The sequence below is a fragment of the Rhamphochromis longiceps genome, linkage group LG3, assembly GCF_057381845.1.
Source record: "Rhamphochromis longiceps isolate RC_006_pf linkage group LG3, R_longiceps_female_GT1.1, whole genome shotgun sequence".
NCBI lineage: Eukaryota > Metazoa > Chordata > Actinopteri > Cichliformes > Cichlidae > Rhamphochromis > Rhamphochromis longiceps.
This window is the reverse complement of record NC_140559.1, coordinates 42766036-42778969: the sequence shown is the minus strand read 5'-3', so window position 1 is coordinate 42778969 and position 12934 is coordinate 42766036. Positions and strand designations below refer to the sequence as shown.

The following is a 12934-nucleotide window of genomic DNA, read 5'->3' as shown; positions in this document are numbered from 1 at the left end:
GCATCAGTTAGGATGCAAATCCATTATTGAAATAAAGTGCAAATAACACTTCTGCTCTTGTTTCTAAGTAGAGTGATGTGGTTCTCCTACAAGGAATAAATGACATAATGAACAGATTGCTGTCTGCTGCACAAGCATGCATTGTAACATATAATTAGACATGAACTTATCTCTCTACTGCTGATTTCTTGAACATAATACAAAGAAATAAATTCTTTATGGTATATAGTCCTTCCTTGCGATATATTTACACAGTACACCAACATTAAAAGTATTACCTATGCAGGTCATATACCCTTGAAGTTCAAACAACAAAAAAGTCCATACTTTTGCAGTCAGACTTGACTTGTTTTAGCAGTACAAAGTGCAATATATAAAATAACACCGGTTGCACGGTGGTTAGCACTGTTGCTTAACAGCAAGAAGGGCCTGGGTTCCATTCCACTATCAGGCCAGGGGCTTTCTGTGGGGAGTTTGCATGTTCTCCCTGTGTTTGCATGAGTACTCTGGCGTCCTCCAACAGTCCAACAGATAGGTTAATTGGAAACTCTAAATTGCTTAAAGGTGTGAATGCTGGTCTATCTCTATGTGACAGACTGACGATCTTTTCAGGGTGCACCCTGTCTCTTGCCCTAAGACAGCTAGTAAAGGCCTCAGCGCCCCCAACGACCCTGAAAAGGACAACCGTAAGTGAATGGATAGAACACAATCAAAACTGTTGTACAGTGCTGTAGTGAGTGGATCATCAAAGAGCAGCAGAGTCAGAAGACTTGACAAAGAAACAAAAGATTTTATTTATTTAAAACCAACAAAAAAATGAAGAAATACAGAGGAAGCCCACATGTCCCACTTTCACAATTTTTAACATTTGTGGATCTACCTGAAGCTGGCAGCGTAAAATTTGTCTCAAAATCCAACATGGGCATATAACGTGATCTGTGTGTATCAGGAGATTTAAGGATTTGTTACCTGGAGAGGATGTTATCTGTAGTTTTTGTTTTTGAACAAGAAAATTATCTGATTCATGAAGCTGAAGCTGTATTATGTATAAATTACCAGTAAAAAAAAAAAACAGTATTTACTCAGAGTTGGATGTACGCATTTATAAAATAGTTTTGTGTAGTGATGCCCAGATGAAGCCTCATGAAGCCTTGAAGGTCCAGCATATTCCACATAATAGTTGTCATTTTCTTCACAGTTTCATAGTTGTTCGTAACCTGTAGTCAGTTTAGCTGTAGTCTTCTGTTTTTCTCCTTAGTGTTCTTGTTGTTTGCCTTCATTCAGCCCTAATAAAGGATTGCTTTGATTTGCAAACCAGCTGCGTCTCCTGCAGTGTCTGCTCTTGGGTTCATTTAAAAAATACATAGCACACCCCACCGTGACAATGGATGTCTTGACACACCCTCCAAAAGCCTCAGCACAGTGTCCACCAGCATTAGTTTTATTTGTTTGAGAGGAAAAATTCTAGAGAGAGCAACAAGGATTTTATTGAACACTACTGATCATTTTAAACTTATCGAAACAGGACATACTGCTAAAAAAAACAAAAAAACAAAACATGTATGAAAACATCCAGACGAATCCACAAACAGGAAACCAGCAAAGAAGACCTGTCAAACACATGATCAGATATAAATCATAAAAATCCTCTTGCTCTTCATAGTTTGTGCTGAAGTATCACTGACTTTTTTTTTTTTTAAACTAGAGTATCATAGCTGCAGACTCTGTGTGTTTAACACCCAAATATGGGCACACATTTTTATTGGCACTACATTAATAAATTATCAGTTCCAGAGAGAACTGCCTGGTTATCTTCTCAGGAACAAAAACAACTTAAAAGTAATCATTTCAAAACAGCTGCAGTCAAACTGAACTGACTCCACCCCTTTAGTGTTCGGTGGAAGCACTGCATGAAAATATCTGCCTGAAAATTTACCACAAAAGTGCGTTAGAGGGAGTAAACAAGCAAAGAAGGAGCAAAATTCAAAATTTTATCAAACTGCAGAAAGAAACAAAAACTTTATTGAAGACTCAATAATATTCAAATACTGAAGAAGAACCTTCTGCTGAAAACATCAACATGGATCCACAAACTATCCTCTGTGACATGTGTGCAGAGGACAGGAAACCAGCAAAGAAGACGTGCATGAAGTGTGAGATCTCCATGTGTGTCCAGCACCTCCAGGCCCACCTGACCACACCTGTGTTACTGCAGACTCATCCTCTGACTGAACCCATGGCTTTATGTGGGAACACCAAATGTTCTCAGCACGGCAAGCTCCTGGAGTACTACTGCTTGGACGACATGACCTGTGTGTGTGTTTCCTGCGCCATTGAGGACCAGCACCGCCTACACAATATGAAGACCTTCTCCACAGCCCACAAAGAGCTCCTGGAGAAGCTGAAAGCTGAGCAGCTGATCTTACAGGAGAAAACAGACGATGAGAATGTGAGTCTGGAAAAGTGGGAGAAGAGTGAAAGAGAGAAGCTGGGTCGCTGCAGTGTGCGTCTGATTGAGGCTGTGACTAAGCTGCGTGACATCTCTCTGACCAGCGTCCAGAGCTCAGTCTCTGCTCGTATGGTGTCCCTGAAAACCAGCAAGAGCAGCCTGGAAGCAGCACAGAAGGAGAAGGACACCTTCAGTTTCCTGCAGATGTATTCTCAGGTGCAGCAGGATGTGGAGAAGGCCAAAGCTGTGGATCTGAGAAAAGGGCTGGAGCCGGGCAGCCATCGGGACAAACTGGTTGAGGAGATAAGACAGAATGGGGAGAAGATGGTGAAGCAAGCGTCTCAGTTCTGGGGATCATTGCTGACTCTGGTTGATCCTGAGCACCACCAGGAGCTTGTTCCCACTGATTCACACCTGATCTTTGAGCCACAGTCTCTGGGTCCTGGCGTGTCGCTGTCCAAAGACAACAGGAAGGTTTTCCACAGTCAGTGGATGAAATTTTGTTCTTCTAACTTGTTCCTCATTAAGGGTACAGTTCTTGTTCCTGACTTTAAGAGATGGGTGATCAGCATTTCCAAAGACTGTGACTGGACCATCGGTTTATGTGACGACACTTATGCAGCCAGTATGAAGGATGGAAATGTCTATGGCCTACGCTGCCAAGGTAACCAGCTTTTCTCTCTCACAACAGAGTCTAGTTGGGTTATGATTCAAAGTGAACATTCAATGTTTTTTGGGATGCCGAAAATTGAAACGCCCCAACAGCATTATAAGGTTTCCCAACAAGTGATCAACACTCCAGGTGGAAATGTGGAACCACAGATGACCAGACCACAAATAGTGGAAGTTGTGTGGAGCTTTCCAGACTCATTATCATTCTTCAGCAGGATCGGGCAGCACCAGAGAATAAACTTACTCACAGTAACAATCAGCTCTACCAGCTCAGACCTCAAGCCTTTTGTTTGTCTCCAGGGTTTAGAAAAGGAAGCGACAAATGAGTTCACCTTCAGTTCAACGACATCTCAATTTGGAGGATTTTCACAACAATATCAGAATCAGTCGAAATGCTCATGTAGGAAGTTTAAATCTGGTCATGGATTGTATTATGGAACATCTTTAGGCTCCAAGTCTTCCCAGTCAATCTGCTCTTGTGGAAAGATTATTGGTTCCCCACCAATCACAGCGGTGCTTTGTGAACTTCTGTAAATAACACCCATGCTGTTGTCCAAAACCCACATTCTGGATCATAGCTCCAGCTACTCCCACCAGTCTGTTTGTTCCTGTGGAAAAGCTCTTAGTGATGACAGAGATGGTTTGTAAACTTTGCTAATTGTAGATCTATTCATTATTTTATTTTTCCTTTCAGCAGATGAATGTAAGTGTAACTGACCGATAAATTCAGTATGATGCTTTTTTGTGATTAAATTGTTACATTTTGACCGAACAAAATTCAAATGAAATATGAAATGTATATTTTCTTGCATGTTTTTCCAGTTTTAATAATTTCTAACTTTTGCATTTGGTTTGGTAATGGGGTTTGGGATGCAGAAAATTTTCATTGTAATTATTTCCCCTTCCTGGTGCTGTCTTGCTACTCTTATCATAATATTTTCTACCCTCCTCATGGTAATTGTTCCTGTGGAAAATGATTGATGGTGAAAACATCACAAAGACGGTTTGTAAACTTTGGTAGTTCGAACTCTGCTGATGTTTTTTTCCACTCACCAAATATTTATTAATGTATCCGATTTAGTTTCTGTCACAGGAATGTACATCATATGTCATACATCACATCATATTCATTAAATGAACCTCTTTTTGGTTAATTATATATGTTTAGCTTTGGTATTTGCTTCTAATGCACCAACTAATTATTTTCGTTTGAACCGTTTCTGCTTTATTTCACATGCAAGTTGAATATGTTTGTCTCCATCTACTGGTGGTACTCTCACATTGTACATTGTACAGCCAGAGTTGATTTATACAATGTAAATGATCTGATATATAACAGAGTATATTTTAATATGTGGAATGCTTTTATTTTTCTGATTAACTCAAGCAAGAATCAGAATCAGAATCAGAAAGGGTTTATTGCCAAATGTTGAGCAGGTTTACAACATTAGGAAATTGCTGCGGTGCTTCAGTGAACACTGCATTTTTAAGTTTTTTAATATCAAATTTTGTTTATTAAAGTTGCCAGTTTATTATATACATTTCTTTCTCTATTAAAGGTTGAACAAAGGATTTTGGGTCTTTTAGTTTTAACCAGTAAAAATTCAGTATTGAAAACTGAGTGTACACCACACTAGTTATATTTATTCATTTTTAATCACATACATTTGCAAGTCCTGTCTGTTATGACCAGAATATTATGATTTTTTTGTCTTGTTTAGTGATTATGCTTATTTGCATCAAAATGATTATGCGGTCTTAGTTGTGCAAAAACGTGAACTGAGAAAATGTGAATTCAGGATAAACGCATGATAAGCTTTTGTGCTAAACTATCATCGCCTTATCGCTGCCTTAATTTCGACATTTGTTTTGCTTTTATCATAAGTCCATGTCTTTTCTACTTTATCACAAAAGTGTGTTTGCAAGTTAAACTTTGGTGGGTGTCTCTGTGTTGACACATCCATATTTATGCTGTGAAATTTGTCTGACTCCACCTGTTCAGTTTTTGTTTTAATGGTACAAAGTGCAATATGTGACAACATTAATCTAAACTGCAGTGCCACTGGGCATAATACAGACTGAGAGACGAGGTTGGGACATTCTACAGTAGATCAAACTGGAGTGAAACAAAGAGCAGCAAGGACTTCTCTCAGGAGGACTGAATAATATTCAACAAATCTGATCAGGACATTCTGATTTTTTAAAGTCTGAAAACATTTAGATGGATCCACAAACTATCCTCTGTGACATGTGTGCGGAGCACAGCAAACCTCTTTATTAATCTTTTATTACTTTAATCATAAGAACTATTCCATGCTTCACTGAGGGGGTTCATGAACTTTGCCAATCCTAACTCTCCAGATCCTTTTGGTTGTTTGTGTAACTGAATGAGAATAAAGGTAATTGAATAAGTGTCTGTCAGATTAATGCATTTTGATGCATCTTTATGGATTAACTATATATATATATATATATATATATATATATATATATATATATATATATATATATATATATATATATATATATATATATATATATATATATATATATATATATATATATATATATATATATATATATATATAAAATACAGTCCAGCCTGAAGTTTATGACTTTTGATCGAAGTGTTTAAAAGACTGATCGTAGTTTGGATCATTCTAGAATCTCAAGATGGACCAAATATAAAACTGACCAAACAAGCAAAATCTTTTGATGCCATGATTTTTATTTAGAGGCACTTTTCCTACTTCGTGTACACCCCACATCTTATTGATAATTTCCAGTTTATCTAAAGCCAAACTCATATTGTGAGTTATAGACAAACACAGAACATCATGATACTCAAATAAAAGTTTGTATTATACAAAGTGGGCAATCCATTTCCAAAGAATTGATGACTTAAATCTGACTTGACCACAGGAACCGCCCCCTGCTGGCCGTTAAAAAGAATGCAGGTTTTAAAGTAAGGCATTGCCTGGCACCTCTGTTTTTTTATAAAAACTGTTCCCGACCCCACTGTTAGATTATATGCAATGATATGTGTTGGCATGAACTGGTATTCATTCGTGGAAGCTGGAACTTTCCATTTAATGCCATTCTGAAGTTATGGAAAGACAAGCTCCTATAAACAAAGTCAAAAGGCTTTTACTCTGAAATGCAAAACGAGATTGATTTGAGATTGAGATGTTACCACTGTAGAGGTTGTGTATGGTTTTCATGAACTCCAATTACTTAGTGGAAACAGTAATTGTCCTGTTAACAGCATCCACATTTAATTATTAAAAGTACCAAATAAACAATTATAATTACGATATTGACGTGATAAAACTGTGGGGTTGTATACTGTCAATGTAGAGTGAAATGATCTTGTGGAAACAGCAACTTTGCTTTTAATGTGATTCTGAAGTCAGTGAAAGAGTGGGTCATACATGGGCAATTTCAACGGGCCATTACTTTGAAAGGCAAAATCAAGGCGACTTGAAATTGACTTGATATCCCCGTGATAGTGTACACTGTCGATCTTGAGTGAAATTATCCCGTGAAAACAGTAATTTTCATTTTTACAACATTCTGAAATAATTGAAAGAGTACATCACATATGGGCAAATTCGACGGGCCATTAATTTGAAAGGCATAATCAGACGAATTTGAAATTTACATGGTTTTGCTGTCGGGTTGGATACTGTTGATCTAAAGTGGAATCATCCTGTGGAAACAGTATATTTCATTTTAAGAGCATTTTGAAATCGTTAAAAGAATAAGTCATATATAGGCAATTTGAAAAGGCTTTTATTTTGGAAAGAAAAACCAGACTGACTTGATATTGATATGGTGTCACTGTAGTGTTGCATACTGTTGATCTAAAGTGGAATTACTCTGTGGAGACAGAAATTTTCATTTTTAGAGCATTCTGAAATCGTTAAATGAGTAGGTCGTATCTTGGCATTTTGAAAAGGCTTTTATTTTGGAAGGCAAAATCAGAACGCTTTGAAATTGACTTGGCAACATCGTGAGGTTGGATACTGTTGATCTAAAGTGGAATTACCCTGTGGAAACAGCAATTTTCATTTTTAGAGCATTCTGAAACCACTGAAAGTTAGGTCTTAAATGGGCAGATTCAACAGGCCATTAGTTTGGAAGGTAAAATCAGAATGACTTGAAATTGATACGGTAACATCGCGAGATTGTATACTATTGATCTAAGGTGAAATTATCCCGTGGAAACAGGATTTTTTCTATTTAGAGCATTTCGAAATCATTACAAAAGTAAGTCATATATGGGCAATTTCAATGGGCCATTACTTTGGAAAGTAAAATCAGACTGACTTGATATTGACATGGTATCACTGTGGGGCTTTATACTGTAAATACAAAATGAAATTACCCTGTGGAAACAAGATTTTTTCTTTGTAGAGCATTTTGAAATCGTTAGAAGAGTACCGGTAAGTCAAATATGGGCAATTTCACATTTCTGTGGTTGGATAGTGTTGATACAAAATGCAACTAGTCTTTGGAAATATGACTTTTGCTTTTAAGAGCATTCTGAAGTCATTGAAAGAGTAGTTAAAAAAAATGAAAATTCACAGGGCTTTTACTTTGAAATCCAAAATAAGATGGCCTTGCTATTGACAGGGCGCTATTAGGGTACAATGTTGAGTCATGTAGATCTAACATTAAAGTTTGTAAACAAGCCTAAATTATATGTTATTATGTTCTTAACATATCTGTTAATTCACTCGAAGTTGGCTTTTATTTTGAAATCCGGTTTCCACATCCATTCCCGTAATACTTTGAATACACAGGGAACAGAAAACAAACTGGAGGCTGGCTTGACTGCAAGTCTCGAATTGGAGGCTGGCCTTGACACAAGTAGTTAACGAAAGATTTCTCGACACACCCTCCGAAGCTTCAGCACAGTGTCCCCCATCACTATTTTTACGTGTGTGCTTCGTATTTTTGAGTGGATTGGTGAACCCAGATGTCAACAAAAATCGATCCACGCATTTGTAAATCTTAGTTCACCTTTTTGGATCATATCATGCGCATTCGTAGCCCTTTTTTACGCAAATTTCCCTCCATACTCGTTGGCACCTCCTACATTAAGTAGGAGTTTCATGAGAAATGAAACCTAAGTTAAACCATTATAAAACAGCTGCAGTCACGCTGGTCTGACCCCACCCCTTCAGTGTGAATCAGAGAGTCAACAGAGACTCTTTGTAAAGTGCGTTAGAGACACGAGCAAAATTCGAGGACTTGAAAGACTTGAACTTGAACAAGGAATCATTTTTAACTTATCTAAACGGGACATCCTGCTTTAAAAACATGTCTGAAAACTAGTGATGGGCAGATGAAGCCCCATGAAGCACTGAAGCTTTTCATCCAATTGGTTCACCCCAACGCGAAGCTTCATGAAGCTTCATTTGCTCTAGCAGGACACCTACTGGACGTAAAAATAATAGCTGGCATGAATTTGAAGAGTGTGGCATTTTGCACACAGCCTGTAAATGTCAACAACAAAAGGAGTGTGTAAAACATGTATATTGTAGTGATGGCAGTATACTGTGTATATTTATAGTGGCAGTATGGAAAATGATTATTTGGAAATGCTTAAAATGGAAATGATCATTTACTGTGAGGTGAGGTGTGGTTGGGGTGTGGACAGTAGTTGTGCTTTTGTAACGTTGAGGTATGAACAGCTACACACTGAGCCTCAGTCCTGCCTGTTCACATTTTATTCTGTAAAAACTAAATTTTCACTGCTTTTATGACCTTTTTAGTGGGGAGAACATAGCTAGGATTTAATGATTTAACAAATCTTTTGAATCCTTTGTCCTCCACAATGCTAAATGGCTGTGAGTCCTCAATCACCATGCTGACCAGGTCTTCATCTATTTGAGATTGTTCTCCTGAGGAAAGACAATAAAGATAAAGCACAAATATAAATATCACACACGTAACTTATAACAGTTGTATAATATTGTTATATCATTTAGTAACATTACTGCATGCTATATTATCATGGCATTTGATGGCTCACCTGGTCTTGCTCCACAATCGCTGTTCCCCTTATTCTCATGCAAAGCTCTGTAGTGCCTAAGCATGGATGAGGTGTTGTTGTTATATCCCAGCTCCCTGGCACATAGCAAACACTTCACCTTGTACAAAAGTCAAGACAGCTCAACATAAATTGTATTGCACCATCAGTATCATGAAAATACATCTTCTGTAGAAATTTACATACCTTGTTGGGAGGAATAAGATCAAAATGTTCCCACACAGGGCAGGACATCCTCCTCTTCTTAGCTGGCTCCATTCTCTCCTGACTTTCCTCACTCTCATAAACCTCCAAACTGTCTCCAAACTCTCACTAACCGCAACTCTCCATCAAACACCCACATTTTTGAATGAAGTCTGAGGGGTTTATATCGCTGTCATAGCTCGCGGCAAAGTTCGAACCACTTCATGAACCAGTCACGTGGTAGAGCCGGGCAGCGAGGCTTCGGACGTCATCATTTTCAGCTCCTCCCATAAATGAAGCAAGCCTCGATACGCGCTTCGCGGAAACGCCCCCTCCATTACTCGACACACGCTCCGAAGCCTCGATACAGAACGTCCCATCACTACTGAAAACATCAAGATGGATTTACAAACTATCCTCTGTGACATGTGTGCAGAGGACAGGAAACCAGCAAAGAAGACGTGCATGAAGTGTGAGATCTCCATGTGTGTCCAGCACCTCCAGGCCCACCTGACCACACCTGTGTTACTGCAGACTCATCCTCTGACTGAACCCATGGCTTTATGTGGGAACACCAAATGTTCTCAGCACGGCAAGCTCCTGGAGTACTACTGCTTGGACGACATGACCTGTGTGTGTGTTTCCTGCGCCATTGAGGACCAGCACCGCCTACACAATATGAAGACCTTCTCCACAGCCCACAAAGAGCTCCTGGAGAAGCTGAAAGCTGAGCAGCTGATCTTACAGGAGAAAACAGACGATGAGAATGTGAGTCTGGAAAAGTGGGAGCAGAGTGAAAGAGAGAAGCTGGGTCGCTGCAGTGTGCGTCTGATTGAGGCTGTGACTAAGCTGCGTGACATCTCTCTGACCAGCGTCCAGAGCTCAGTCTCTGCTCGTATGGTGTCCCTGAAAACCAGCAAGAGCAGCCTGGAAGCAGCACAGAAGGAGAAGGACACCTTCAGTTTCCTGCAGATGTATTCTCAGGTGCAGCAGGATGTGGAGAAGGCCAAAGCTGTGGATCTGAGAAAAGGGCTGGAGCCGGGCAGCCATCGGGACAAACTGGTTGAGGAGATGAGACAGAATGGGGAGAAGATGGTGAAGCAAGCGTCTCAGTTCTGGGGATCATTGCTGACTCTGGTTGATCCTGAACACCACCAGGAGCTTGTTCCCACTGATTCACACCTGATCTTTGAGCCACAGACTCTGAGTCCTGGCGTGTCGCTGTCCAAAGACAACAGGAAGGTTTTCCACAGTCAGTGGATGAAATTTTGTTCTTCCTGCTTATTCTTCATTAAGAGTACACTTCCTGTTCCTGACTTTAAGAGATGGGTGATCAGCATTTCCAAAGACTGTGACTGGACCATTGGTGTATGTGACGACACTTACGCAACCAATATGAAGGATGGAAATGTCTATGGCCTACGCTGCCAAGGTAACCAGCTCTTCTCTCTCACAACAGAGTCTAGTTGGGTTATGAAAGAAACTCAACCTGTAATGGGGTTTGGGATGCCGAAAATTGAAACGCCCCAACAGCATTATAAGGTTTCCCAACAAGTGATCAACACTCCAGGTGGAAATGTGGAACCACAGATGACCAGACCACAAATAGTGGAAGTTGTGTGGAGCTTTCCAGACTCATTATCATTCTTCAGCAGGATCGGGCAGCACCAGAGAATAAACTTACTCACAGTAACAATCAGCTCTACCAGCTCAGACCTCAAGCCTTTTGTTTGTCTCCAGGGTTTAGAAAAGGAAGCGACAAATGTATCGATCTTTGGGTCAAAGAGTGCATTTACATTTGGACAAATTCAGCAACAATATCAGAATCAGTGGAAATGCTCATGTGGGCAGATTTATGGTGAGTCTACTGATGGATACCATTATGGAGGGGCTTTTTATCCCATGCATTCCAAATCAACCTGCTCTTGTGGAAATATCATTGGTGTGGCACAAATAACAGCGGTGCTTTGTGAACTTCTGTAACTAATGCTCATGCTGTTGTCCAAAACCCACATCACCACATTTCTTATTAACCATGTAAGTTTTAGTTCCTCTTAAAATGCTGATTATCTGTAAATGAACATGTGGTGCTGGCTGTGCAAAAGTCTCTCTACTGCTAAAACTTGCAAAAGTAGTCTAGAGTAGGGTTTTCATCATAATTGGTGCAAATTCAACACTCTTGTGCTAAATTATGGCTGGTGTGTTTCTGCTTAAATATAATCGACAGCTTACTCTGTATTTGTGACATTGCGAATGTTTCTTGTTAATTAAACCAAACTGCAAACATTACAAGGGAGCGTCAGTCAAACTTGTCTGACCAATCTTTCAGTGTGTGGTTTAGCAGTGGTGAGATATTTTCCAGAGAACTGAAACTGTTGTGGAGTGCTCCTGAGCAGGCTGAAGACTTTCACCAGAAACAGGCAAAAAAATAAATAAATGGAAAACTCAAGGATTCATCAGATTTCAAGCCATCCTCAGTTTCATTAAAAGAGAGCATCAAGGACTGCATTCATGGAGGCATTCCTGCTGGGAAAACATGTCTAACAATACACAAACAAAACGGAGAAGAACAGAGCCACAAACTGTTCTCTGTGACATGCGTGGAGAGGATAAAAGGAAACCAACAAAGAAGACATGCAGCCTCATCCTCTGGAACTATCTTATATCCCCGTGTTTGTTGTGTTTACCATTAGTTCCAGAAGCAGTTTAAGATACAGAGTGATATAAGTGGCACAGATCTTTAGTTTCATGTGTACACACTGTAAATGATCTAATCAATAATAAAATCATTTCAGTTGACTGGATGAAATGTGCTGTGGAATTTTGGAAATAAAGTCTGCAACACGCAAAGAGCTATGATCAAGCTATATATTACTGCACAGGAGAGCCAACACACACATCAAACATCACAGTTCAGTCATGCCAGCTCTGCCCTTGGGATGTCTCAGCTCCTCTTTAATACCCCTCCACACACAACTCTCTGTATCTTTTAGTTACAACAGGTTTCTGTCCCACGGGCTGCGGCTGGGCAGAGAGCAGCTCCCACCATGTTTTCCCAGGAAGCTCCTGGCGCTGGCCCCGAGTTTCATCCTTCTGAGCATACAAAGGTTATACCTAAACACACAAATCTAAATGTGAGGATAAACTAGAACTCACATTTGTTATGGAAACATAACAAATGTGAGTTTTTGAAATATAAAAGCTGCCTTTTTTCAAACTTGAGGTTTTTTATTTAAATGCTGTCATTCTGTTCTGGGATGTGTTGTCTTATCCAGCCTTCCATTTTAAAGTGTTTGTCTCCATCAACTGGTATTGAATGTGTTACTGCTTCACAGCTGGGGTAGTTGACATGTTTTTGTATCAAAGTAACCTTTCAGCATGCTTCAAGATCACCCCTGAACATCCTCTGGGCCCTGCTTACAGGCTTTATCAATGCAGGCACTTTGTCTAATCATGTGTCTTCCATACTGGATCATGTGCATTTATCCCTGTGCAGGTTTGATGGGAGGAGGCTAAGATACTGATGTAAGTAAACAGAAATATTTAGCTTCATGTGTACACACTGTAGATGA

General features: G+C 39.5%; 3 protein-coding genes across 3 annotated transcripts; 2 read left to right on the top strand and 1 right to left on the bottom strand.

The window, feature by feature from the left end:
- The first annotated feature begins 1940 nt into the window (after positions 1-1940).
- On the top strand, positions 1941-3679 carry LOC146674845 (uncharacterized). Its single transcript, XM_085402425.1, has one exon. It carries the CDS (start codon positions 2081-2083, stop codon positions 3653-3655), a length of 1575 nt encoding a protein of 524 aa, XP_085258551.1. The 5' UTR covers positions 1941-2080; the 3' UTR covers positions 3656-3679.
- Positions 3680-8456: 4777 nt separating this feature from the next.
- On the bottom strand, positions 8457-9742 carry LOC146674844 (uncharacterized). The gene is made up of 3 exons (XM_085398756.1): positions 9366-9742; positions 9162-9279; positions 8457-9030 (listed from the first exon to the last, which is right to left on the bottom strand). The coding sequence occupies exons 1-3, from the start codon at positions 9435-9437 to the stop codon at positions 8870-8872; spliced, it is 351 nt and encodes a 116-aa protein (XP_085254882.1). The 5' UTR covers positions 9438-9742; the 3' UTR covers positions 8457-8869.
- Positions 9743-9753: 11 nt separating this feature from the next.
- Positions 9754-12864, top strand: LOC146674843 (tripartite motif-containing protein 16-like). Its single transcript, XM_085398744.1, has one exon. The coding sequence runs from the start codon at positions 9762-9764 to the stop codon at positions 11343-11345; it is 1584 nt and encodes a 527-aa protein (XP_085254870.1). The 5' UTR covers positions 9754-9761; the 3' UTR covers positions 11346-12864.
- The last annotated feature ends 70 nt before the right edge of the window (positions 12865-12934 follow it).